At 34.1% G+C, this 22,537-nt stretch overlaps 7 protein-coding genes across 7 annotated transcripts; 3 read left to right on the top strand and 4 right to left on the bottom strand.

Annotated features, from left to right (window-relative positions):
- The first annotated feature begins 2 nt into the window (after positions 1-2).
- On the top strand, positions 3-1,983 carry LOC107070198 (sin3 histone deacetylase corepressor complex component SDS3). Its single transcript, XM_015328168.2, is given in 9 exon segments — positions 3-194; positions 280-343; positions 429-542; positions 628-776; positions 779-828; positions 941-1,121; positions 1,213-1,333; positions 1,427-1,511; positions 1,668-1,983. Coding segments are annotated over 9 exon segments (984 nt in total). The 5' UTR covers positions 3-70; the 3' UTR covers positions 1,764-1,983.
- On the bottom strand, positions 1,855-2,915 carry LOC107070200 (E3 ubiquitin-protein ligase MARCHF3). The gene is made up of 2 exons (XM_015328171.2): positions 2,565-2,915; positions 1,855-2,352 (listed from the first exon to the last, which is right to left on the bottom strand). The coding sequence occupies exons 1-2, from the start codon at positions 2,829-2,831 to the stop codon at positions 1,855-1,857; spliced, it is 765 nt and encodes a 254-aa protein (XP_015183657.1). The 5' UTR covers positions 2,832-2,915.
- A 153-nt stretch (positions 2,916-3,068) lies between these two features.
- Positions 3,069-4,625, bottom strand: LOC107070199 (uncharacterized). The gene is made up of 5 exons (XM_015328170.2): positions 4,466-4,625; positions 4,079-4,229; positions 3,812-3,993; positions 3,419-3,718; positions 3,069-3,331 (listed from the first exon to the last, which is right to left on the bottom strand). The coding sequence occupies exons 2-5, from the start codon at positions 4,220-4,222 to the stop codon at positions 3,244-3,246; spliced, it is 714 nt and encodes a 237-aa protein (XP_015183656.1). The 5' UTR covers positions 4,223-4,229; positions 4,466-4,625; the 3' UTR covers positions 3,069-3,243.
- Positions 4,626-5,001: 376 nt separating this feature from the next.
- On the bottom strand, positions 5,002-7,673 carry Pgd (phosphogluconate dehydrogenase). The gene is given in 6 exon segments (XM_015328173.2): positions 5,002-5,568; positions 5,659-6,287; positions 6,397-6,515; positions 6,518-6,640; positions 6,756-6,979; positions 7,142-7,673. Coding segments are annotated over 6 exon segments (1,449 nt in total). The 5' UTR covers positions 7,153-7,673; the 3' UTR covers positions 5,002-5,225.
- A 397-nt stretch (positions 7,674-8,070) lies between these two features.
- On the top strand, positions 8,071-11,619 carry Arl5 (ADP-ribosylation factor-like 5). The gene is made up of 3 exons (XM_015328175.2): positions 8,071-8,541; positions 8,792-9,236; positions 9,361-11,619. The coding sequence occupies exons 1-3, from the start codon at positions 8,496-8,498 to the stop codon at positions 9,407-9,409; spliced, it is 540 nt and encodes a 179-aa protein (XP_015183661.1). The 5' UTR covers positions 8,071-8,495; the 3' UTR covers positions 9,410-11,619.
- Positions 11,553-18,227, bottom strand: kdn (citrate synthase). The gene is made up of 4 exons (XM_015328177.2): positions 18,068-18,227; positions 14,042-14,212; positions 13,051-13,974; positions 11,553-12,951 (listed from the first exon to the last, which is right to left on the bottom strand). Exons 1-4 carry the CDS (start codon positions 18,110-18,112, stop codon positions 12,685-12,687), a joined length of 1,407 nt encoding a protein of 468 aa, XP_015183663.1. The 5' UTR covers positions 18,113-18,227; the 3' UTR covers positions 11,553-12,684.
- Positions 18,228-18,748: 521 nt separating this feature from the next.
- Positions 18,749-22,493, top strand: LOC107070203 (uncharacterized). Its single transcript, XM_015328176.2, has 3 exons — positions 18,749-19,077; positions 19,149-19,301; positions 19,386-22,493. The coding sequence occupies exons 1-3, from the start codon at positions 18,928-18,930 to the stop codon at positions 21,843-21,845; spliced, it is 2,763 nt and encodes a 920-aa protein (XP_015183662.2). The 5' UTR covers positions 18,749-18,927; the 3' UTR covers positions 21,846-22,493.
- Positions 22,494-22,537: the final 44 nt, after the last annotated feature.

The raw sequence follows: 22,537 nt of genomic DNA, 5'->3' as shown, positions 1-22,537 counted from the left end.
GTATTTTAACCTAAAACCACGACATTTGCAAGTCCGAAAATGTAAAGATTCATTTTGAATAAAAAGAACAATGTCATATCAAAACTCACCGTTTTCAACAATGTATGCTCAAGAAGATTACGACATCGACGAGGATAATGAAGAATATGTCGAGGAAGATCGAGATGCGGAAGAGCAAGACGATAGCGATGAAGGTACAGTACAAGTATTCGCTGATGTACATATTGTATATGCATATATGCATTAATGTTTATACATTGAATTATATGTAATGCCTAGATACGGAGGAAGCTAGCGAGACGGATATGGGAAAATCTGAAGAATATACAGAGATAAAAGAACAGTGAGTTTAAAATAAATAAATAAATAAATAAGTAAGTAAGTAAGTAAGTATTTTTTGAGTAACGATAATTTTTGTTGAATTTTAGGGTATATCAAGATAAATTAGCCAATTTAAAGAAGCAGTTACAACAACTGAAGGATGGTACCCACCCAGAATATAATCGTAAACTAAAACGCTTAGAAGCACAATACAAAGAAAGGTTTAATGGTTTAGTGACATTTTGTTCATGTTAACATTATGTGTTGTATATTGTTTTGTTCTGTTAAAACTTTATTGTTTATTAGGTTGCGTCTCAATATCATTTATCGAGATTATTTAACGGAATGGGTAGAAAGAGATTACATACTGGAAAAGAAAGCAGCTGCTAAAGAATTTGAGGAAAAGAAAATAGATTTGAAAGAAAATTTACTAACGGATATGGAAGAAAAAGAAAAATGATTGAATCCGATCGGCATACGATGGAACTTACGGGAGATTCTATGGAGGTATAATTAAATATCAATATATAATAATGGTGGTAATATTATATTGAAGTAAGACACATTAATGAACGACGCACGCATTTACCTATATATATATATATATATATATATGTAGGTAAAGCCAGTGATGACAAGAAAATTACGTAGGCGACCAAACGATCCGGTACCCGAAAAAGTCGAGAAACGTAGGAAACCTCCTCCGGCTCAATTAAATTACTTATTAGATGAAAAAGAAATAGAAAGTGACTTGAAAGCTATTAGTCGGGGTAAAATTTTAACGACGATAAGAAAACCAGGTATTATTCGTATATATATATATATATATATATAGATTCGTATTGCCTTCTTTTTAAATCATTTCTTATAGAAATGTTAAAATGTTTATAGTAGTACTTCCACATTACAATACAGTAAATATACAATCTCAACATATTTCTTCGCCATCTACGGACACATCTCTAGTGGAAACAAGGATAGAAGGTGGAAAACTTTTGTATGAAAGACGATGGTATTACTTACGTATAGTTTTCCTCTTATATTTGATCAAACTTTTATTTCTTTTCCATATAAATTAGTTATGCAATAATGACAAACAATGCAGGTTTCATCGTGGACAACCGGTATACGTGGAAGGACAGGACTTGACGAGATTTGCTGCAAACATATCGGCAATTGGAACAGAAGCTGTAAGTATACTATTCAAATAACCAACTAAGAATAGCGAATGTTGTTAGAAGAATAAACGATATTTCAAAATGATCATCTTATATTTGGATGCATTTAAAAATTATATAGCACAAAGTCGAAAGATCGTCGATTATTTAATTAATGACATTTTCTAGATATGGGTGAAAAAGATATCGGATGGAAGCAAAGTTAGGATTTACATATCACAACTGAGCCGTGGAAAGATTTCTATAAAACGACGAGCATCATAGTAACTCCCCCCCCTCACTCTCCTATATATATGCAAATATATATATATATATATATATAAATAAGCATTTGTGAAGAAGCATCGAATAATGATCAAACTTGCGATATGTTAGATTTATAGTTTATTAAAGTTCTATTTGGCAAGGGCAATGTAATTTTGACAGCGCTTGTTTTTTGCCACCAATAAAACCAAATTTTTTGATGATTTTCAACTGCTATGTATATCCAGAGGAAATAGGAAAAAATAAGTAATGCCATCATTACTAGTAAAGAATAAGTGGTCCATCGTGCTGGAGGAAAATTATTATAATTATTCGCTGCATAAAAATCAGCACCAATGATGCAAATGTAAGAACATATTATGGTTGCTGGGGTGACAATGATACAGCGAAGCAAATCCGTTCTCAAATTGCGCATATATAATTGACGCTGATGTTGAATAACGAACAGCCATATAATAACGGATGTAACAGCTTTGTAACGTGGGGTGCGTTCGACTTGAAATACGTGTCCGCATAATTCGCAATTATTTCGATTGCTTTCCTCTAACCAACGTTCTAAACATTTCACATGAACAGCACCCATTGTACCCTAAAAATGATGTATATACAAGTATATAATATTGAATTAAAATTGCAGCTCAACAATATGTATTATAATTGTTGAGATATATGTATGTGTATATACTAATTACCAAACTACAACAATTGGGTCAAAACATTGTACATATTGTATAAATATTAATGAATATGATATAATATACGTATACGTACCACATATGTTCTCTTATTATATAAATTTACCTTACATTTGCATGGATAAACTATGGGCAATTGCTGGCTACTAGAATCATAACATATACGGCAATGTATTTCTTCAACGCCGCCACCGTCACCATCCGTTTCGTACCTTGCACGTTTATTTTGTTTAGTCGATATTACAATATCGTCAAGTTTTCGTTTAATTGCCAATCGAGAAATATCTTTATTCGACGAAATCGTTTCTATTTCTATCTTGCAGATGATTCTTTCTAATATACTTGCTACTGAACTATTAACGGTAATCATCATATCTTGAAAATTGTCATGAATTAGAAGAAAGTATATATATATATATATATATGTTGTAAACTAATAGTAAGGAAAATAAAAAACAATGGATGAATGGATGATTATTCGATTATTAGTCGATGATAGAAAGTATCGAGCGAGGCTAAAAAGTAGTACCATCATATCGAATATCGATTCAAATAGTATACATACTAGATATCCAAACGATTTATGATTGACTTTTTTTTCCTAAACATCTTTCATATGTATAAAAAATTTTATTATGCTACACGACAATTACACAGATAAGTTAATTGAATAAAATATTGATATAAACGAAACATGCAATCAATTATGTGCAATTAATATTCGATTAATATTCGATTAATATTCGATTAATAATCGATTAATAATCTATATCGGAATCGCGACGTCACTCAGCCATCATGTTGTCCATGCTGAGACAATCTTCGCCCATATTACTGGGAGACGTTTCTAACTCGCCAATTTCATTGGATTCACTGCAATAAATGATGACGCGACGAAATAATCAAACAACGATATGATAATAAAATATCGTATGAAAATGGACAGTGTTTTGATGTTACCTATCTAACGAAGGATCATTGCTGAACATTTCTGTTGGAACTGTAGGCGGTGCTTTTTCTGGTACAAGTTCTATAAACGTTTGACGAGACTCCAAATGCCTTTCTACTTCTTCGGGTGTCATATGTCCATCCGACATCAAAGATATAGGTACCATATTATTAGGTGCTTGTACTGTAGGTATATTGTTCGTTTTAGATACTTTTGGTGGAGCTTTTTTCTTTTTGCTTGTATTAAGAGGCTTAGTAACCGTAGACGGATGATGCGAAATGTGATTTCCTACATTGACTTCCATTTTTTTTCTATAAACAAGACAAAATGTATTATTACAAAGATGGATACATAGAGGGCTGATTTGAAAAGGGTGCTAAAAGTTATTATATAAATATGTATACCTCTTGGACGTGTCGAGCCTGGCAACCTCTTCGTCGGATGACTCAGTTTCGTCACTTTCGCTAAACGATGTATCTACTTTTTCATATTGCAATAATCTGTCTAATAAAAAACTTTTATCTCTATTTACTTTGAGTAATTTTCTTTGAGTCGATCTTAGAGCTTCTTGAAAACATTCATTTTCCTGAAATACATATATATATATTATAACTTTAAAAAAAGTTCACTTAGCTTGGTACTTGGCATGCTCAGTCGTCCCTTCGTCGTACATAAATTAAAAATTTTAATTTTCGCTTAAGATTTCGATACTGATCCTTGTAGTTTGGTACTTCTTCCTCTGGACTTTCTTCGTCATCTTCTTCGGCATCTGCATTGTTGTTTGCGATAGAACGACAATACCATCCTTCCAACATTGATCATCTACAATTGTCGCATATAAAAGTAAGGCAAAAATGAATACTTATATATTTCAACAAACTTTTGGAAATATATATGAATTGCTATGTGTATTATGAAGAAGAAAAAAAAAAGATTGAGGTTAACTTGCAAATGACAACAAGGACAAGCTTAACGTCATATGATTGTAATGGGAAAAAAAGTACAGTGTGGCCAGCTTTTCCGTACAATGTTCAAATTTCAATTTCAATTATACTTACATAAATACGCAGAATTGTGTTTTATGCGTCGCAAACGTTTGCGAGAGCCAATTATTATGAAGATAAATAAGCTGTTTATGACTGGCTTCCATTCTGGACCCTATTATCGATTCTTCAGTAACTTCAGAATGGTCCTCTTTCGACCGGAAATGGGATATGTGGGAACTTTGGCTAGTAATTTTCTACATATTTTTTCATATCTCTACCATCAGGGAATAATGAAATTTCTTATGTTACAAACTTAAATCTTACAATTTGATATACATGGATAAATAAGAAAATATCTTTCAAGACGATGACGATTAATATTAGTAAATGTTGTGTCACTAAACATTTCTATAGTGTGATATTTCTTGGATATGAAATGTACTAGACATTCTCGAGAAGAGATTTTTGTCATTGGCATGCGCGCGCACGCATATATTTTGTAATAGCAAATTGGCGCCAAAATTAAATTAGAGTATCAAATTTATACTCTAATCGACTGATCGAACGGTAAGAAAATAACAAGTTTTAGTTTATTTATAACACAACAATTGCCATTTCATCATTTTTTATAATATTCCTCCCAACATATAAAACCCAACATATAAAAAAATAGCAATATGTTTATATAAATATATATATCTCTTTTATATATATTAATTATATTCATTTGGAGAACAATATGTGACTATATATATTTAGAAAAGATAAAGATAAAGTTTATAATTATTATAAAAAAATTGTGTAGACAATAATATAACAATAATAAGGGATATCAAGCGTCGTACGTCGAAGCAGAAACATTTCCTCCGCGACCCGTCCAGTTAGTGTGAACAAATTGACCTTCTTGACCAATCATTTCATATGTATGAGCTCCAAAATAATCTCTTTGAGCTTGAAGTAAATTTGCGGGCAGTTGAGCAGTTCTATAGCCATCATAAAATGCCAATGCGGTTGATAATGCAGGAGTCGGTATACCAAGAGCCACGGCATTAGAAACGACAACTCTAATGCTATTTTGACATTCTTTCATAGCTTTGGCAAAAAAGTCGTCCAACAGTAAATTATGAAGTTTTGGATTTTTATCAAAAGCTAACTTAATGTTTTTCAAAAATGCACTGTAACAAATATTTATACTATTACCTATATATTATGATTATTTCAATGTGGCACACAACACATTTAATATGTATGTGTATATATTTTACCTTCTTATAATACATCCACCTCTCCACATGAGCGCTATACCGCCATAATTTAAATTCCAATTGTGAACTTTGGCAGCTTCTCTTAATAACATAAAACCTTGCGCGTAAGATATTATTTTGGATGCATATAAAGCTTTACGCAAATGTTCTAGGAACTGCTTTTTATCACCTTGGTACAAAGTATCGGGGGGTCCATCCAACACTTTACTAGCTTCTAATCTTTCATCCTTTAGAGAAGAAAGACATCTTGCAAAAACTGATTCTCCGATTAATGTAACCGGAATTCCATATTCTAACGCAGCTATAGCAGTCCACTTGCCGGTTCCTTTCTGTCCTGCTGCATCTCTAATACGTTCTAACAAGTAGCCCTTTTTATCCTTGTATTTAAGAATATCTCTAGTAATTTCAATAAGAAACGAGTCCAGTTCTCCCTTATTCCATTCGTCAAAAACTTTGCTCATTTCTTCTGGATTCAATTGTAAACCATTTCTCATAATATGATAAGCTTCGGAAATAAGTTGCATGTCACCATATTCTATACCATTGTGTACCATTTTTACAAAATGTCCTGCACCATTTTCTCCTACCCAATCGCAACAAGGTTCCCCATCGGCTTTGGCGCATATTGACTAGAACACAATACACAACAAGCAGCACAATCAATTTATTTGACAATTTTTCATCAGAGAATTACGAGACAGACATTCATTAGGTAGTAGTCACAAATGGAATGATTACTTGGAAGATTTGCTTAATATGTGGCCAAGCCTTAGAATTACCCCCAGGCATTAAGGATGGTCCATATCGTGCTCCATCTTCTCCTCCGCTTACACCGCTTCCAACAAAAAGTATTCCTTTTTTTCTAAATCTTTCGTTCTTCTCTCGGTATCTTGATATTCGGAATTACCACCATCGATAATAATATCTCCTGGTGCTAATAAAGGCACGAGTTGATCGATAAATGCATCTACGGCTGAACCAGCTGCAAAATACCATGTGCAAGAACCATGTGCAAGAAACATGTGCAAGAAACATTTCATTCAATTGATTTTTTTCTTCAATGGTACCATGTACTACATTTTTGATATTATCCTTACCCTTAACTAATAACATTACTTTCCTTGGAGTCTTAAGATTTAAAATCATTTCTTTCAAACTAAATGCACCAATGACATTTGTGTTTTTAGCTTCATTTTCAAGGAAATCTTGTACTTTTTCCGTGGTACGATTGTACGCGCAAACGACAAAGTCATGATCATTCATATTCAAAATAAGATTTTGACCCATAACGGCTAAGCCAATTAATGCGATATCTGCAGTGCTGAAATGAAAAGCACAATATAAATATATATATAATAGATTTTCATTTAAATGTACTTTATTAGTGGAGTAGTCAATTAATTGAAAAGATGTAGAAGAATCTAATGAATTTATAAATATGTAGTAATATAATCTATATGTATTTAAAATACTTATTACTTACGGTTGCGACATTTTTCCCAAGAGATTTATTAACTTCAATATTCTGAGAATAATAACTTAAATAAGAAAATTAACACAACAAGTGGCCATACACACTTATGTCCGACGAATGTCCAACGAAAAACACAGAGTCATCAGCAGACATGAACGCACCAATCGCAACAGGCCAATCGTAGCCTCTTCTTATGTTTCCTCATTTCCACTACTACTACATTACGTCGAATTTCACAATATATATATATATATATATGTATTATGCAAGCATACTTTTAACATTTTTTCTCGCATATATCATAACGGATATCGTCAGCTTATCCGATTTAATGACATCTTCCTTCTTACTTTCAAATATAAAGTCAATTCATTAGATTATTTATTTCTATACTTATGTATATGTAAATGTAAAATACCAAAATTCAAGTGAATCCGTTCGTTCATCTATGGAATAGCTATTATATTGAGCTATTATTTTTGCTGATTAAGCACACATACATTTTAAATGCTTCTCACGATATTTTTTATTTGCAAATATGAATGCGCCCATTGATACTAAACATTTACATTCGTACGTCACAGAGGTATATTGCGAAAGAAGTTATATACCTAATACGTACCTTGAACAAAACTTCTTTAATATGTATATATTATATATGAATATTTTTATTATATACGAAGAACTAATAAGATAATCTTAAATAGACAATTACGCGAGGTTTTTATTTACATGACAGTAAAACAATAAAATTATTGTTACTGGCAAACTGAAAACTTTTACTATTAACTTCTACTATTGTAGAAGTTAATAGTAAAATAATCGAAATATTTGATTTAACGCGCGCTCAACCTTACAATTGGTTTTTCTCCAATCAGTGCATAGTAATATGTTGCTGACGTCATAGTCGCAAACTACAATTCAACCAATCACTACATAGGAGCATTTTAATCGCATATGCAACATGTCGCGATCGTCTTGATTAGATTAGGGAATGCTCATTTACAATAACTTTGTTTAACAATTGATCTTATTGTACTGGCAACAATTGCAAATTATTGTGCCTTTCTTGTTTATGTGCTACGCTGTTCGTTGACATGAGGCGACGAAACGTCGTGAAAATAAAACTAAGTGCAGTGATGAAAAGCTGGACATAACCCTGTAACAATGAGATGGATGCCCTATTTCTAAATCCAAATACATACATTCTCTTTATCTTAATCAAGGCTGTATTATAATACGATAGAGGAAGAGTGACAAAGAGCGAGAGAGCGAGAGAGCGAGAGAGCGAAAGAGCGAGAGAAAGAGAGAAAAAAGTAAACGTGCGCGGTGTTTTTCGAATTATTTCGAAACTGTGATCAATATGGGATTACTATTCGCCAAGTTGTGGAGTCTTTTTGGTAATGAAGGTAAACACAATCCTTTCAATAATCAAATATTACGGTTGATACATTTGAATGGATAGAAAAAAATGTATAAATATAATAAATTCGTGATTAGATGTGATTACCTTATGTTCTTGTTTGTAAATTTGTATTATTTATCATAGCAAAGAGTAAGGAATTTATTTGACATATTTATACATTGCACGTGTATTTCTCTCTCTCTCTCTATCTCTCTCTCTCTATATATATATATATAAAATAAATCGTTTTTCAGAGCATAAAATAGTTATGGTTGGATTGGACAATGCTGGTAAAACAACCATATTGTATCAATTTCTGATGAACGAAGTTGTTCATACATCACCTACTATTGGCTCAAACGTTGAAGAAGTAGTATGGAAGAATATTCATTTTATAATGTGGGATCTAGGAGGACAGCAGAGCTTAAGGGCAGCTTGGTCCACTTATTACACAAATACAGAATTTATAATAATGGTTATAGATAGCACTGATAGAGAAAGACTCGGTGTAATAAGAGAAGAATTATATTCTATGTTAAATCACGAGGAACTTAGCAAAGCTAATGTTTTAGTTTATGCTAATAAACAGGATTTGAAGGGTAGCATGACAGCTGCTGAAATTTCCAGACAACTAGATTTAACGTCCATCAAGAAACACCAATGGCACATACAAAGCTGTTGCGCTCTCACGGGAGAAGGGTAAATAATTGTTTTTTTTTTTCCTTCAAATTGTGTAGCTTGCATTATATCACGTATAACGTATAACGTATAACGTATTATATATCGTTCATCTAATAATGAGTATAATACACTGATATCGTAGACTCTACCAAGGATTGGAATGGATCGTCGGACGTCTTAAGAAGACATGACGTATGAGTTATGAGAGTTTGTCATAAGTTCAAGAAAATAATAAAACTGTATAATATGTGATTAGCGCGAGTTAGCACGATTGCTACTTTGATGGTCGTACATAATGGAAAAATAATTCTTTCACGTTTAAAGATATTTACGTTACTCTTTGTAGTACGACGATCAAAGTATAACTGCATATACGGAGACAATTACTATAGTAAATGTTTAATGTATTTTTGAGAGTGGACGGGCAAGAAATTTATTTTCATTTTTCATAAAGTAATAATACACGCGCGAAATAATTGTCAAGATATTACGATGAATTAACAATAAGCATTAAAGTCCAAGTTAAAGAAGAAGAGTAAGGCTAAAAGATTGTTGTCATACATCACATAGAAAATAATATTTCTCTGTATTATATAAAGTTACATTATAGTTTGATTATTTCTAATAGAATATGTTAAATACGCGTTGTTTTTACCTTTAAGTAATATGCATTTTAAACAGTGATAACTGCCAAGTTTTATTTCTCGTTCGCGCACATGTTTCATATGTCATCTCATTTTTGCATGTATAAAAAAAAAAAACAAAGAAAAAAACAAAGAAAAAAACAAAAAAAAAACAAAGAAGCGCAATTGAAATGAATTCTTGAAAATAGTCGTACCCGTTCACTTGTGCTTATAATTAACGCCGAAGCCGTAAAAAGTACTTGTTTACGTACCAAAAGAATACGTCGTTTGGCTTCTTATGCAAAAGTAAAAGATACATCTCTGTATATAGTTTTTATACACTTTATTAACAATAAGCGACTGTAAAAAAGAAGAAGAAAAAAAAGAAAGGAAGATAAAAAGAAACGACAAAAGTAAGGTCAGCAGATATAGTTCCAATCTATAGAATATTTTTAACATTTACGTACGAGAATTTAATAAGATTCCTTAGCGGCCGTTTAATCGTATAAACATCTGTAAGACTTCATTACGAGGATACCCAAGAGATAAACGAGCATTAGCAAATAGAATGCGAACTGTTTTGTGATACATCGATTCAATGTCGAGACGAGGAGTTGTTGTTTGCTGGAAAGATTCAAGTTTACTTTTGTTTTACGAATAATCTTCATTAAATGAATACACCTTGTGCAACAATACCAATTCATTTTTGTGTAGTTATAACGAAAAGAAACATTTTATTTATTAATTAGTTTCAAATATATTGGTTTAATGTTTAATCGCAATAGCTGTCTCATAATACATTGCATGCAGCAAGAAGGAATATTTCACTTAAACAATATTCAGTTGAAATGTTAACAATATTGAGTATGTAATTATGTCGAGCGTTGATTAAATTTTTCATTGTATAAGATATAAATGCCGTCTAAAGTAAATAGTGAGATTCTTACATATAAAATAACGAAACGTTAATTTTCTCATATTGAGAAATGACTTTTAAAAATACAAACCATCGCGTATATGTATAACTATGCAGTTATACAATATATATATATATATGTATAAACACACACGTAATTTTTTCTCAAATCGGAATATTGTGGAATGTTTCAATAATGGAATTAATGGAAGCGTGCTTAAAAGTTATATAACGACGAGTTGAACTTTTTTGTCGCTGATCTTTTGATTATGTTCTCTTACTCGAATTAATTGGAGATAAATTCGCAAAATATTCTACAAAATATTCTACAAAATAGGAAGGATCCTACGATTTGTTTAAAATTACGTCTATCTTTTTGTTTTTAAATTCTCGAGTAGTAATAATCTATTTTTATTTGGACAATACTGCTTCTGTGAAAAATATTGAACATAAAAATCGACAACCTGTATGGTAAAAAAAAAAAAAAAAAAAAAAAGAAAAAAAAAATACGTGTGATTTAAAATCATATTAAAGTACATTAATTAGAGGTAATAAGGAAGGTTTAAATGGATAATTCATTCTCTTACATTGTCACGTTCTACACAGTGATGTTAATATAAATAGTAAATAGCGAATAAAATGTATTTTAAAGGAAAATATAAAGAGACGCGGTGGGATTTACCCGAAAGATTTTCATCCATCATATATAATATTGGTAAAGTAAAAGTACATGCGCACGAGCCCTCCTCCTCGTACATTTTTCAAATAAGGTATTAAGAAATGATTGCGCGTGTCTTATATTATTTTTAAATATCTATTTATTTTCATGTTTATTATAAATAAAGAATCGCACACACTCATACATTCTCATATAACAGTGGATCTACCACTGGTCATCCTTCTTAATTTACGCATGTTTCTTATTGATTCGGTATAAGACCGAATTATTTTATTAATATATTCGAGAAAATCTAAAACCAACAACCAGTGCTATAGAAAGCACTTTGAACGGTATTTAATTAAGTATTTAGTTAGCCTTGTAAGTGTTTTCTGTTACGGATGTATATTTAATTAGGTGAGGGGAGGAATCGCGACATAGTGACGTGAACTTCCTGAGTGAGTCATCTAATATGATCTAATAGTTTGGATATTGTAACGACATGTGTAGCGACACGTGTAGCACCGTGCATATACACGCATTTGCCATTGGCGCTAACTAACGTACCTACAATATTTTTTTATTTATTTATTTTCATTGAAAGGAGGAGTCAATGAAACTATTTTGCTACCAATTAAGGGGTGGGGGGCAATTGAAAAAAATTAAATCGCGCAGAATTGTGGGCAGTGTTAATTAAATAATCGGTAGATAAAAATGATGTTTTAAGTGGTATACACTACCATGTTGTAATCTAATTATCAACTGTTTTTAACATTAGGGGATGATCCTTTGATATTGCTTTATCGCCTTTTATTCCTTATTTGATCGCGCAAATAATAAATCAAGTTTTTGCAATTGTGTTTACACGAATACATTATTTACTCTCTCGCTCTCGCTCTCGCTCTCGCTCTCGCTCTCGCTCTCGCTCTCGTTCTCGCTCGCTCTCTCTCTCTCTCTCTTTTTCTCTCAAGACTGCTATCTCGAATATTTTTCTGTAATATTTGGCAGTTGTGTGATGTTACATTCCAATGAAACTACGTTTTCTTTTAAGACGCGAGTATTGGAAAATAACGCAAGACGATTCTCCTTCCTCGAAGGTCTTACCGAAGTAAAATTTACATTGATAATGAGCTCAACGTAGAGCTTATTGTCTCTTGTACTCGCCGATATGAATCGTAAATGCCGACAACGATTGTTTGCAGTCGGCGCAAATATGATTTGGTGGTTTTAATGATACTGAAACGTTGCGCGCAAACATCGATCTCCATTTTATGCTTTAACGGCCTTCATTAGTAGATCGGTACTTAAAGATTTGGGCCTTTCTATGGGCAATCCAAGAGCACGATCCCAAACCAAGGATGCAAGTACACCTAGGGCGCGTGATACTCCGAATAGAACGGTGTAATAGTTCATTTCCTTCATACCATAGTATTGCAATAAGACTCCCGAATGAGCGTCTACATTCGGCCATGGGTTCTTCACTTTTCCGGTTTCCAAGAGAATAGGAGGTACAACTTTATAGACTTGCGCGACCAACTGGAGGAAAAGAAATAGCATTAGAGTAGAGTATATATAGTAGGACACCGTAGGATTATCGATCTATTAGTTGGAATAAAATATATTTATGTAAATTACCTTAAAGAGAGCATCGTCGGGCAAGTGTTTTAGAGCAAATTCCCTTTGGCAAGTATACCTTGGATCGGTTTTTCTGAGGACAGCGTGACCATAACCAGGTACCACTTGGCCACTTTTTAGAGTATTCCAAATGAAATCCTTGAGCTTTTCGTCGCTCGGATTGTCTCCTACTTGGGAACGTAATTTTTCCAACCATACCAAGACCTCTTGATTTGCCAAACCGTGAAGCGGTCCGGCCAAACCATTCATTCCCGCGGCAAAGGATAGATAAGGATCGGACAATGCTGAGCCTACCAAATGAGTGGTATGGGCCGAAACGTTGCCACCCTCGTGATCGGAATGAATGGTTAGATAAAGCCTCATGAGTTCTATAAACTGAGAATTGTCGTAGCCAAGCATGTTGGCGAAATTCCAGGACCAATCTTTGCCCGAATCAACAGAGCCCAAACCCTTGCCATCTTTGTAAATATTTCGATAGATCGTGGCGGCAACGACGGGCAATTTGGCTATTAGATTCATCGAATCCTCGTAGATGGTTTCCCAATATTTGCTTTTATGTACGCCCTTGTTGTACGCTTTAACGAATTCGCTCTCGCTATTCAAGATGGTGATAGCTGCCGAAAACTGGGTCATAGGATGCAAGCTCTTAGGAAAACCGTTCAAGGCCGTAACCACGTGCTTCGGCAGGGCACTTCGCGCGGCCCACTCCTGCGAGATCGCTTTGACTTGCGCGTCCGTTGGAACATCTCCAGTTATCAGTAGCCAAAAAAGACCTTCCGGTAGAGGTTCCGCCCCTCCGGAAGCTTTCGGAAGAAGCTTCTGACATTCAGGAATGGATTTGCCACGAAATCTGATACCTTCTTCGGGATCGAGTACTGATGGTTCCCAAACTAATCCTTTAATACCACGCATGCCACCGTACATCTACAAAAATCATTAATATGTTCTATTAAATTACCCTCTATTTAGGTTTTATAATTAATCTTCATACCATATCGACGGTGACTTCTCCAACTTTGGTAGAGCCATGGTTCTTGCGAAAGGCCTTTACGCGTTCTTGCTCCTTAGGTATTTTCTCCGTCAAGACTTTTTTCAGATCGGTCGAAGCATCGGATAGCGATCGAACGGCCACAGAATTCGTAACGGTGCTGGTGGTCAATTTCTGAAATCAGACGAGATAAAAGGACATGTAAAAAAAAAAAAAAGCAATGTGTAGTAAATAGCAAATAGATGCGAGAAAGAGGCAATCAAAATTGCTGAAATATCATTAATGTCGAACTTTTCCTACGACATATCGGAATTACGTAAGAGGGGACATCTACACACACACACACACAAATCGTTAATGTGTGTCATACGTTGAAAGTTAATGATCCTTACGATTCAACTTCCGTAAGATTCAACTACGTCAGGATTTCGTAATGAGAAAATTATTTCTACTGACATAAAAGATTAACGCGAACGATCTACTACAATCGTTTTCCTCTTTTTTTTACCTTTTCTCAATGATATTAAATAATGAAGCATTATTCTTCACAATTTGGGGCATCCATAAAGGAAATGTGTCATTTTGTGATATGCATAGGACGTGCTAATATATACATCCGATAAATCGGATCGTTTGGTATATGATAAAATGAAGACTCGCCTTGAGGTCACGAGGTCTCGCATTAAAGGTCATTATCATGCATTGCCTCGTGGTAGTAACACCGGCGGCGATCGTTGATGATCGTTGAAAAAAGTATCGTCGCTTGCCATCGAGTAATACTATTGGTTCTATCTTTACTCACTCGCGTGATTCTCGAGTGACGTTGACGCTCCTCGTTTCGTTGCCATAATGAAAATGATGCTTTTCAGTAAAACCAATATAAATATATTATATCGACTATTAAATGAATATCTCGACAATGAATTTTCCTAACATAAATAGAGGATAATAAGGGGGAGCTTGAAGGAAGCTTCAAAAAATGAACTCGGTCATTCAAATAAATATCGTATCAACTAATGTATACCTTTGAATACTCTACATCTTGAAATTTTCAGTTCAAAGATCACTCTCTTCGTTTCACGCTACGCTTTTATCAACGAACTATTATTTATTACATAAGACGATCTATAATTTGTGTGTGTGTGTGCGCGCTTTGTAAAATCTGCAATTTATCCAAGTTTTTCCAAGCACCAAATATAATGAGTTACCAACCAATTATATATGTGTATATATGTATATATGATTTTGGACAAGCATCGATGAAATTTACAACATTATATTTAGAAAAAGTATGAGTTTGGAACTTGGCCAGTACCGACCTAAAGATAAAATGGCTTGAATTTATTATATTATATAATATTGTACGCGTAATAGCGAGCATTAAGCAGCGTACAAATAAATGAATATCATATACCTATTTACAATTAGCGTACCTATTTACATAAACGTGTATCGTAACAAAAGACTGTCTCATTTTCAACAATAGGCAAACATTAACTGTTTGTAAAATAATCTATCCATTGTTTGTAATAAAATACCCATCATGGGTGTCACGATTAATTACAATTATCGCTTTGGCAGGTGCGACAGAAGGCAAGAACTTATCAACAACACTCGGCGCGATAATACTGTTGAATTTATTTGCTCGTCGATTTACATTTTCCGCTTTTCATCTCGATTACGATGAACGTCACAAATTTGACGAGCTTTCATTTGTTGCCTGTGTGTGTAAAGGTATTTCCTAATCCGAACTAATCGAAGATTGTCCGTTCTTACTTACAGTATAGACTACTTACTTTCACCGGCACTTACTTTTCAGGTCATCTAAAAATACGTTACCAATCGAATGAAATATTATTTATAAATAGAAGACACACATATGTAGACAAAGAAATGTAAAGTATTTTCGATATTTTCTCTTCTAATATGTTTGAATGAAAAATCTAGTCTGAACGATCACGTATGGACACCACACTTTTAATCAGATTATCACGCGTCGACGCCATGTACGATCAATTGTACATTTATTCGGCGTGCGTGCGTGCGTGCGTGCGTGCGTGCGTGTTTGATTAATTATTAGTAAGATAAAGTACTCGACGCGCGCGATTGATAACACTTGGTATCGCATATTACGTAATAAAGAGCGGCTTCTGAAGGGCATTGCCAGTTGGCGCACACCCGCGAATCGCAATTATCTAATTGATTTCGCGTCATGTAATCGCCGAACGGCGTTAAAACGAATACCTAGAAGGTACCTATTAACGAACGGTTCGGTCTCGAGAGCTCTTTATTATACCTTGCACGTATCAATGTGTTATGAACAGAGTTATTAAACGTTAAATATCTGCTACATATAGGTATACAAGGAATAATAATGATTGTTAGGTAAACAAGATAAAACAAGGTTCATATACTTATAATAAAACTACTTAGGAGGGGCGGCTAAAAATAAAGAGTACGGTGGTCTCGAGTATAAAATGAAGAGGCGCAACCCTGAAATAATTGGTTACGCGATTCAGATACCATATGCCTGTTTGTAAAGTAACAGATTTGTTAAGTAACAGATGAGACATTTATAATGAGGAAAAAATAAATAAGCGAAAAAGGTCTTGCCAAATGTCAAATGAAAGGAGGAGAGAAAGGACTGTTTTGTTCTATCCATAAAACGATCATTTTTGCCTCGTTAATGAAGGAGGCACGCTCAACAGACAGGTGCCAGCCACGAAAGATTTTTAGACATAGGTCACGATCAATGTAGATCAAGAGAATGGGTTAGATTTTTGACCTCGAAATTTTGCTAAACTTAGCTACCAAACCTTTTGCCAAACCGACACCGCCATTTTATCATATCCATTTTATCCTACTCTCTTATTTTCTTCAATGAACACCTGTGTTCTACTCCAATTATTCGCGTGCAATAAATTTCATCCATAAGATAGATAAGAAGAATCATTAATAAACACAACCAATGGAGATTCAAAGAGGAAAACCAGTCCCCGATCGCCTTCTTCGACTTTCTCCTAAACTTTCGAATATATGCTGCTACCGCCTTGTATTTTTCGACAAATTAACAAGTCGTTACGTTTCACATTCTTCTACTACTTTGTACTTTCTACGTATAAAAGAGCTGACAAAAACTTTGATCGATTAGATAATACGCTTGAAATTTTCCATTATTCTTAGCGGTAATTATACAATAGGTTCGAATGTTAGTTCGTTGCTTATACAATTTGGCGCGAAGGCTAAGAACAACAAATTCATAATAAGAATTATCTTTCGTTGCATATGTATCTTCAATATCTGTTGGTTAAAATGCAAAATGAACCTTTGAAAAATAGATATTGTCAAGAAGAGACTTATTACATAACTGAAGACGACATCGAACTAGAAAGCATGTTCCTAGTCGGTAAGCTAAACGTATTATCTGCATAATAATAAATATAATCAAAATGTCAAGAAAAAATGTGTTGACACTCTAGCGAATCTAGCGCATCCGTTGTTAGTAGTAATAACGGGGCACCCTCTTTGAAAAATGTCCTATCATTTTTCTTCTCCCGCAAATGTCTTTTGGAATTGGAGAAAACTATCGTAATGCCCACTAATTGCAAGTAATGGCGAATAATGGCGAATAATGGCAAATAATGGCAAATAATGGCAAATAATGGCAAATAATGGCAAATAATGTCGGTCGATAAAGCCCTGCTGACGCCCTCTTTTCCTGGAGAATAAATAAGCAAATTTATTCGGAGAAGGAAAAAGTTGCTTTCGTGAAAGAAAGAAAGAAGGAAGGAAGGAAAGGCAGGCAGGCAAGAGGTAAGGAAATAACGGGGCCGTCAATCCCAATTCCCCCCCCTCGATGGAGGGGATTCTCCTTTCACGGATCGTTCGAATTTCGCACCGAAATGCTGATAACGTGCCGCCGTTTTGGAACGCTATCAATCCAATCTTTTAAATCACCCTAATTGTACTCCTACCCCTTTAGCAATGAACTTAAGAAAAAATAAAGAGAGATAAGAATTCTTGACTTACCTGTAATTCAAGACATCGCTTGGAACTAAAACGAAACAGTGCCATTGTCCTTTCTATCCTTAGATCGTAGATCCTTCCTCTAAAATAACGAAGTGACAAGTAAGCGACCACGCGGAGCTCTGGCGCCCAACTTAACCGACACGTCTCTTTCCTCTTTCCACTAAGAACAACTCTTGAGTTGTTGGAGGGAGCATGCGCACTTGCTCGAACGAGACACAGCATCGAACGACCAAAGCGATTTCAAGAAATCTCCATTTTGTATCTTACATACAATTACCATTCATAATTTTCAATGTATTCTATACTTTGCTTTTATAACGAGCAGCAATTAGTATATGCTCAGCAAAGTGCTTAACAATCTAACAAATATGGCTTCAACTCCGATTGGACTAGGATTCAATCATTCTATTATGCCTCGTTTACAATTCGTCATAGAAATTTCGATGATTTCGAGATTTTTTTAAATCTATTTATTATGCTCCTCGTCTTTATAATTGGTGAATTATTTTCTAAGTGAAAATTATAGTAGGCTTTTGTTTTGATCCTAAGCTATCGTCAATAAAGAAAACAAAAAAAAACAAAGAAAGAGGGAAATTAGTGCACACGCGGCCTGTATCTATTCGATATTCACTCGATATACGTTCGATAGGCGTTCGATAAGCGTTCGATAGACGTTCGATAGACGTTCGATAGACGTTCGATAGACGTTCGATAGACGTTCGATAGACGTTCGATGATGACGTCACGTGAAATTGTGCCTTTTTCGTGAAAATTCGTACCGCGAAGGATTTTCCATAAAGGAACATTTCAAATAGGGCCAAGGCGTAAACACAGCCGGCTAAGAAGTACGATAGAAAATAATGACAAACCAAGATAATTATTATTTATGCCGTGTTTGTCTATCGTCGAGCAACGACAATCAACCAATCTTTTCCATCGAGGAAAATTCTACGAAAGATAAAAGCGTTCACGATTTGTCCCAAAAGTTATGGCTATGCGGAGGTATCGAGGTCAGTCCTATTGAATATTTCTTATCTACTACTTGACCTATAGAATGTAAAGACCTTTAAGATTTGTTTAGGTTGCCGAGGACGACGGATTACCCAAGCATATTTGTATAAAATGCATTGTCAAAGTCAATGCAGCTCACCAACTCAGAGAACAATGTCAACGAGCGGATGTCAAGTTGAGACAATTATATGGCAAAGCGATAAAGAAAGCTGACACTTTAAAAGTACGTAAAAGTACACAAGTATATTTGATTTGATTTGATAATTTCAAATGAAAATCAATCCTTCGTTGTTATTATTATTTGTAGGATCAATATTGTCAAACAGAAGAACACTTTTCACTTGTAACGGAAGAAGAGAATAATTATTCTTTTATACGCTACCACCAAGGTGTTGCTTCTCTTCCAGATGAAAAAAGTAGCGAAACGAGTAGCGAAAAGAGTCGCGACAAAAGTCGCGACAAAAGTCGCGACAAAAGTAGCAATGTCCGAATTTTGAAAGAATCCGATGATGGTAATATCAAGACTAGCAATGAAATAATATTGTCAGATAATGATGATGATGATGATGATGATGATGATAATAATAAATTAGAACGATTGACGGACGAGGTGGCAGATCCGGTGCCTGTTGTTAAAAGAGAAGCATATCGTACGAGAAGATTGACGATGTTTAAAAGAGTTACCTCTATGGAAAATTTGAAAAATCATAGAGAAAGACAAAGACAGTATATAAAAAAAAATGGAAATACGAAATATGACAATGGGGAAAAGGATGTGCTTTTAAATGTAGAAAATGTGTGTAATAAGGTAGTTAGAGTTTCTTCCGCTACGCGTTCCAATTTAAATCTCAAATGTACTCAATGCAACAGATGTTATTCCAGTAAGAAATCCTTAGAGAGGCATATTTTAACAACTCATAATAACGAAGCTAAATTTCAATGCCAAAAGTGTAAGAAAGAATTCTTTCAAATCGATCAACTACTCCAACACGGTAAACTTCACAGATCTAATGATAAATCAAAGTTAGTACCGTGTAAAATATGTAATAAAAGTTTTAGGAAAACTGATACTATGGTACGACATTTGAATGTTCACAAAAGAGTCAATCCCAAGGAAGTATTTTCCATACTGAAGGAAATTAGGGATAGAAGGAAATTGGAGAACAACGTGCAATCCTTAGAAATGAATAATCGCTCTGTAGAAGATGAACATTTGGATGATCGAAAGGCAGACGTTGGATGGCCATTGGATGGCCACGATAATAATGGTCTCGATGATGGGATTGCAAAATTAACAAGCAAACACGTCTCAGACACAGAGGACAAAATAACACATTTCTATACGTCTAGTTCGGAGTCTAATAGCGATAATAATAAATCTGATTCTTTCGATGGTATACCAGTTTATCGTTGCAAGCATTGCATCAAATGTTATAGAAAGGAAACATCTCTTAAGCGTCATTTGTTAAAACACGAGGAAAGAAAATTTGTTTGTAATGTTTGCAACATGAAATTTGTTCGTCAAGATAGGCTTAAAAGTCATAGAGATAGATACGGACACGACGAGGATAAAGATTGTTCTATACCTCAAAAACCGCCGGACGACAAGTTAGCTATTAAGTTAATTAATAGTTGGATTAGAGAAGAATTGGATTCGGATAACGAAGGCAAAGGTTTCCCCTGTGAAATTTGTGGCAAATCCTACGATACGAAAAAATCCTTATTGAAACATCAGACGAATACTCACGAAGTACAAGAAGAAAATTGTTGTTTAAATTGTGGTAAGGAATGTAGTTGCGCAATCAAGTGCAAAGGGAATCGAAAAAATAATGAAAAAGAAAAAAACTTTACGTGCTTGGAATGCAATAAAAGTTTTGAAAAAGAAATCAAATTACAAAGACATATGCGAATACACGAACGTACGAAAGAGCAACAAGATTCGAATTTCAAACGATTTTTGTGTCATATTTGCAGTAAAACTTTTCGACAAAATACTGGTCTTATGTTTCATATGAGAACGCATACTGGATATAAACCTCATGTTTGCAAATATTGCGGACGAGGATTTACGTCCAATTCAAATTGCATTAATCACGAGAGAACGCATACCGGCGATAGGCCATTCGTTTGTCACTTTTGTAGCGCTGCTTTTGCTAAATCTTGCACTCTCAAAGCACACATTACTACGCATACCGGCGAAGCTAATTATCATTGTAAAACTTGCGGCAAGTCTTTCAGACGATTAAAATATTTAAAGGAACATAGATTCACGCATACAGGAGAGAAACCGTATGCCTGCAAAATATGTGGAACAGCTTATAGCCATTCCGGTAGTTTATTCGTTCACGAAAAAAAATGTAAAGCCCAGTACAATAATTATCAAACTATGACGTCTAATCAAAATACTCTAAATTATGGTCAACAATCTGAAGGAAATACAATACAATACAATACAAATACAAATACAAATACAAATCCGGCCGTTATAGCTCCTCCTATTATTTCAACAACAACAACAACAACAACAACAACACTGCCGCAATCTCATATAAATAATGTTAATAGTACTTTAGGTTCTCAAGCGAATAAAACTTATATTGACAGCGTGCAAAAAATGAACGCGCATGCTGCTGCTGCTGCTGCCGCTGCCGCTACCGCAGCTGTAGTAGGTACGTCTTCGTTGCACGTACATCCTAGTCCGGATATTACAGATGTAGCATCGGCGGTTAGAAATATTGCTATTATAGGACAAGTATTTTACTCTTAAAAAAACAAAAAACAAAAAACAAAAAAGACTCTCTCGATCATCGATCAAATTAAAGATAACCACCAACCAGAACCCTTCTGTGATACATGACAATTTTTTCAAAGTCCTTATTTGTCAACTACATATATTAAGTCTATAGATAAACAAATGTTTTTTACATTCTTTTAAACGAAACTTTTAACCCTTATGCGGGTTATTTTATACGTTAGTAGTATTGTTATTGAGGTAATGGGTACACGATGCTATACAATTATATTTGTCATTTATTTTTATCAATACTTCTTCATTGTAAATAGAGATGTGCTGATTTCTCTCTAATGAAAAGAAATATAAAAACGTATGTATGTACGTACGTATGTATGTATAAAATCGAGAAGTAATCTATCCTATTAACAACAACGTGCTGCACGTACAGCAGCCACGAGTATATGAAGATTTTGATGAAAAAAAAGGATATTTCTCAAGGTTTTGTTTTCTTTTTAGAACATTTCAAAATAGGAGAGATAAATTGCTTCTCGCTCTATACATACATACATACATACTATATATTATGTATGTACAAATTCTTACCGCGCGTTATAATTTTTTAATATAAATTATATATGTATACATACATACAATAAAAAGCAATTTAATATTTCCTTATTACTTACTATTGTCATTTTTTATTTTTGACACAGTTTCTCTATTTA

The sequence above is a fragment of the Polistes dominula genome, unplaced genomic scaffold, assembly GCF_049000335.1.
Source record: "Polistes dominula isolate Pdom_NZ unplaced genomic scaffold, Pdom_raw_medaka contig_15, whole genome shotgun sequence".
NCBI classification, from domain to species: domain Eukaryota; kingdom Metazoa; phylum Arthropoda; class Insecta; order Hymenoptera; family Vespidae; genus Polistes; species Polistes dominula.
Note: the sequence above shows the minus strand (reverse complement) of the source record. Positions and strands in the feature narration are given on the sequence as shown.

Coding starts and splice junctions, on each gene's coding strand:
- Arl5 (XM_015328175.2), top strand. CDS start 8,496: ATGGGATTACTATTCGCCAAGTTGTGGAGTCTTTTTGGTAATGAAG. Junction 8,542..8,791: donor GAGTCTTTTTGGTAATGAAG/GTAAACACAATC, acceptor ATCGTTTTTCAG/AGCATAAAATAGTTATGGTT. Junction 9,237..9,360: donor TGCGCTCTCACGGGAGAAGG/GTAAATAATTGT, acceptor CTGATATCGTAG/ACTCTACCAAGGATTGGAAT.
- LOC107070203 (XM_015328176.2), top strand. CDS start 18,928: ATGACAAACCAAGATAATTATTATTTATGCCGTGTTTGTCTATCGTCG. Junction 19,078..19,148: donor GGCTATGCGGAGGTATCGAG/GTCAGTCCTATT, acceptor AGATTTGTTTAG/GTTGCCGAGGACGACGGATT. Junction 19,302..19,385: donor AGAAAGCTGACACTTTAAAA/GTACGTAAAAGT, acceptor TATTATTTGTAG/GATCAATATTGTCAAACAGA.
- LOC107070200 (XM_015328171.2), bottom strand. CDS start 2,831: ATGATGATTACCGTTAATAGTTCAGTAGCAAGTATATTAGAAAGAATC. Junction 2,353..2,564: donor TTTATCCATGCAAATGTAAG/GTAAATTTATAT, acceptor CATCATTTTTAG/GGTACAATGGGTGCTGTTCA.
- LOC107070199 (XM_015328170.2), bottom strand. CDS start 4,222: ATGTTGGAAGGATGGTATTGTCGTTCTATCGCAAACAACAATGCAGAT. Junction 3,994..4,078: donor AATTAAAATTTTTAATTTAT/GTACGACGAAGG, acceptor TATGTATTTCAG/GAAAATGAATGTTTTCAAGA. Junction 3,719..3,811: donor AGGCTCGACACGTCCAAGAG/GTATACATATTT, acceptor TCTTGTTTATAG/AAAAAAAATGGAAGTCAATG.
- kdn (XM_015328177.2), bottom strand. CDS start 18,112: ATGGCACTGTTTCGTTTTAGTTCCAAGCGATGTCTTGAATTACAG. Junction 13,975..14,041: donor GAGAAGTCACCGTCGATATG/GTATGAAGATTA, acceptor TGATTTTTGTAG/ATGTACGGTGGCATGCGTGG. Junction 12,952..13,050: donor CCGACGATGCTCTCTTTAAG/GTAATTTACATA, acceptor CTTTTCCTCCAG/TTGGTCGCGCAAGTCTATAA.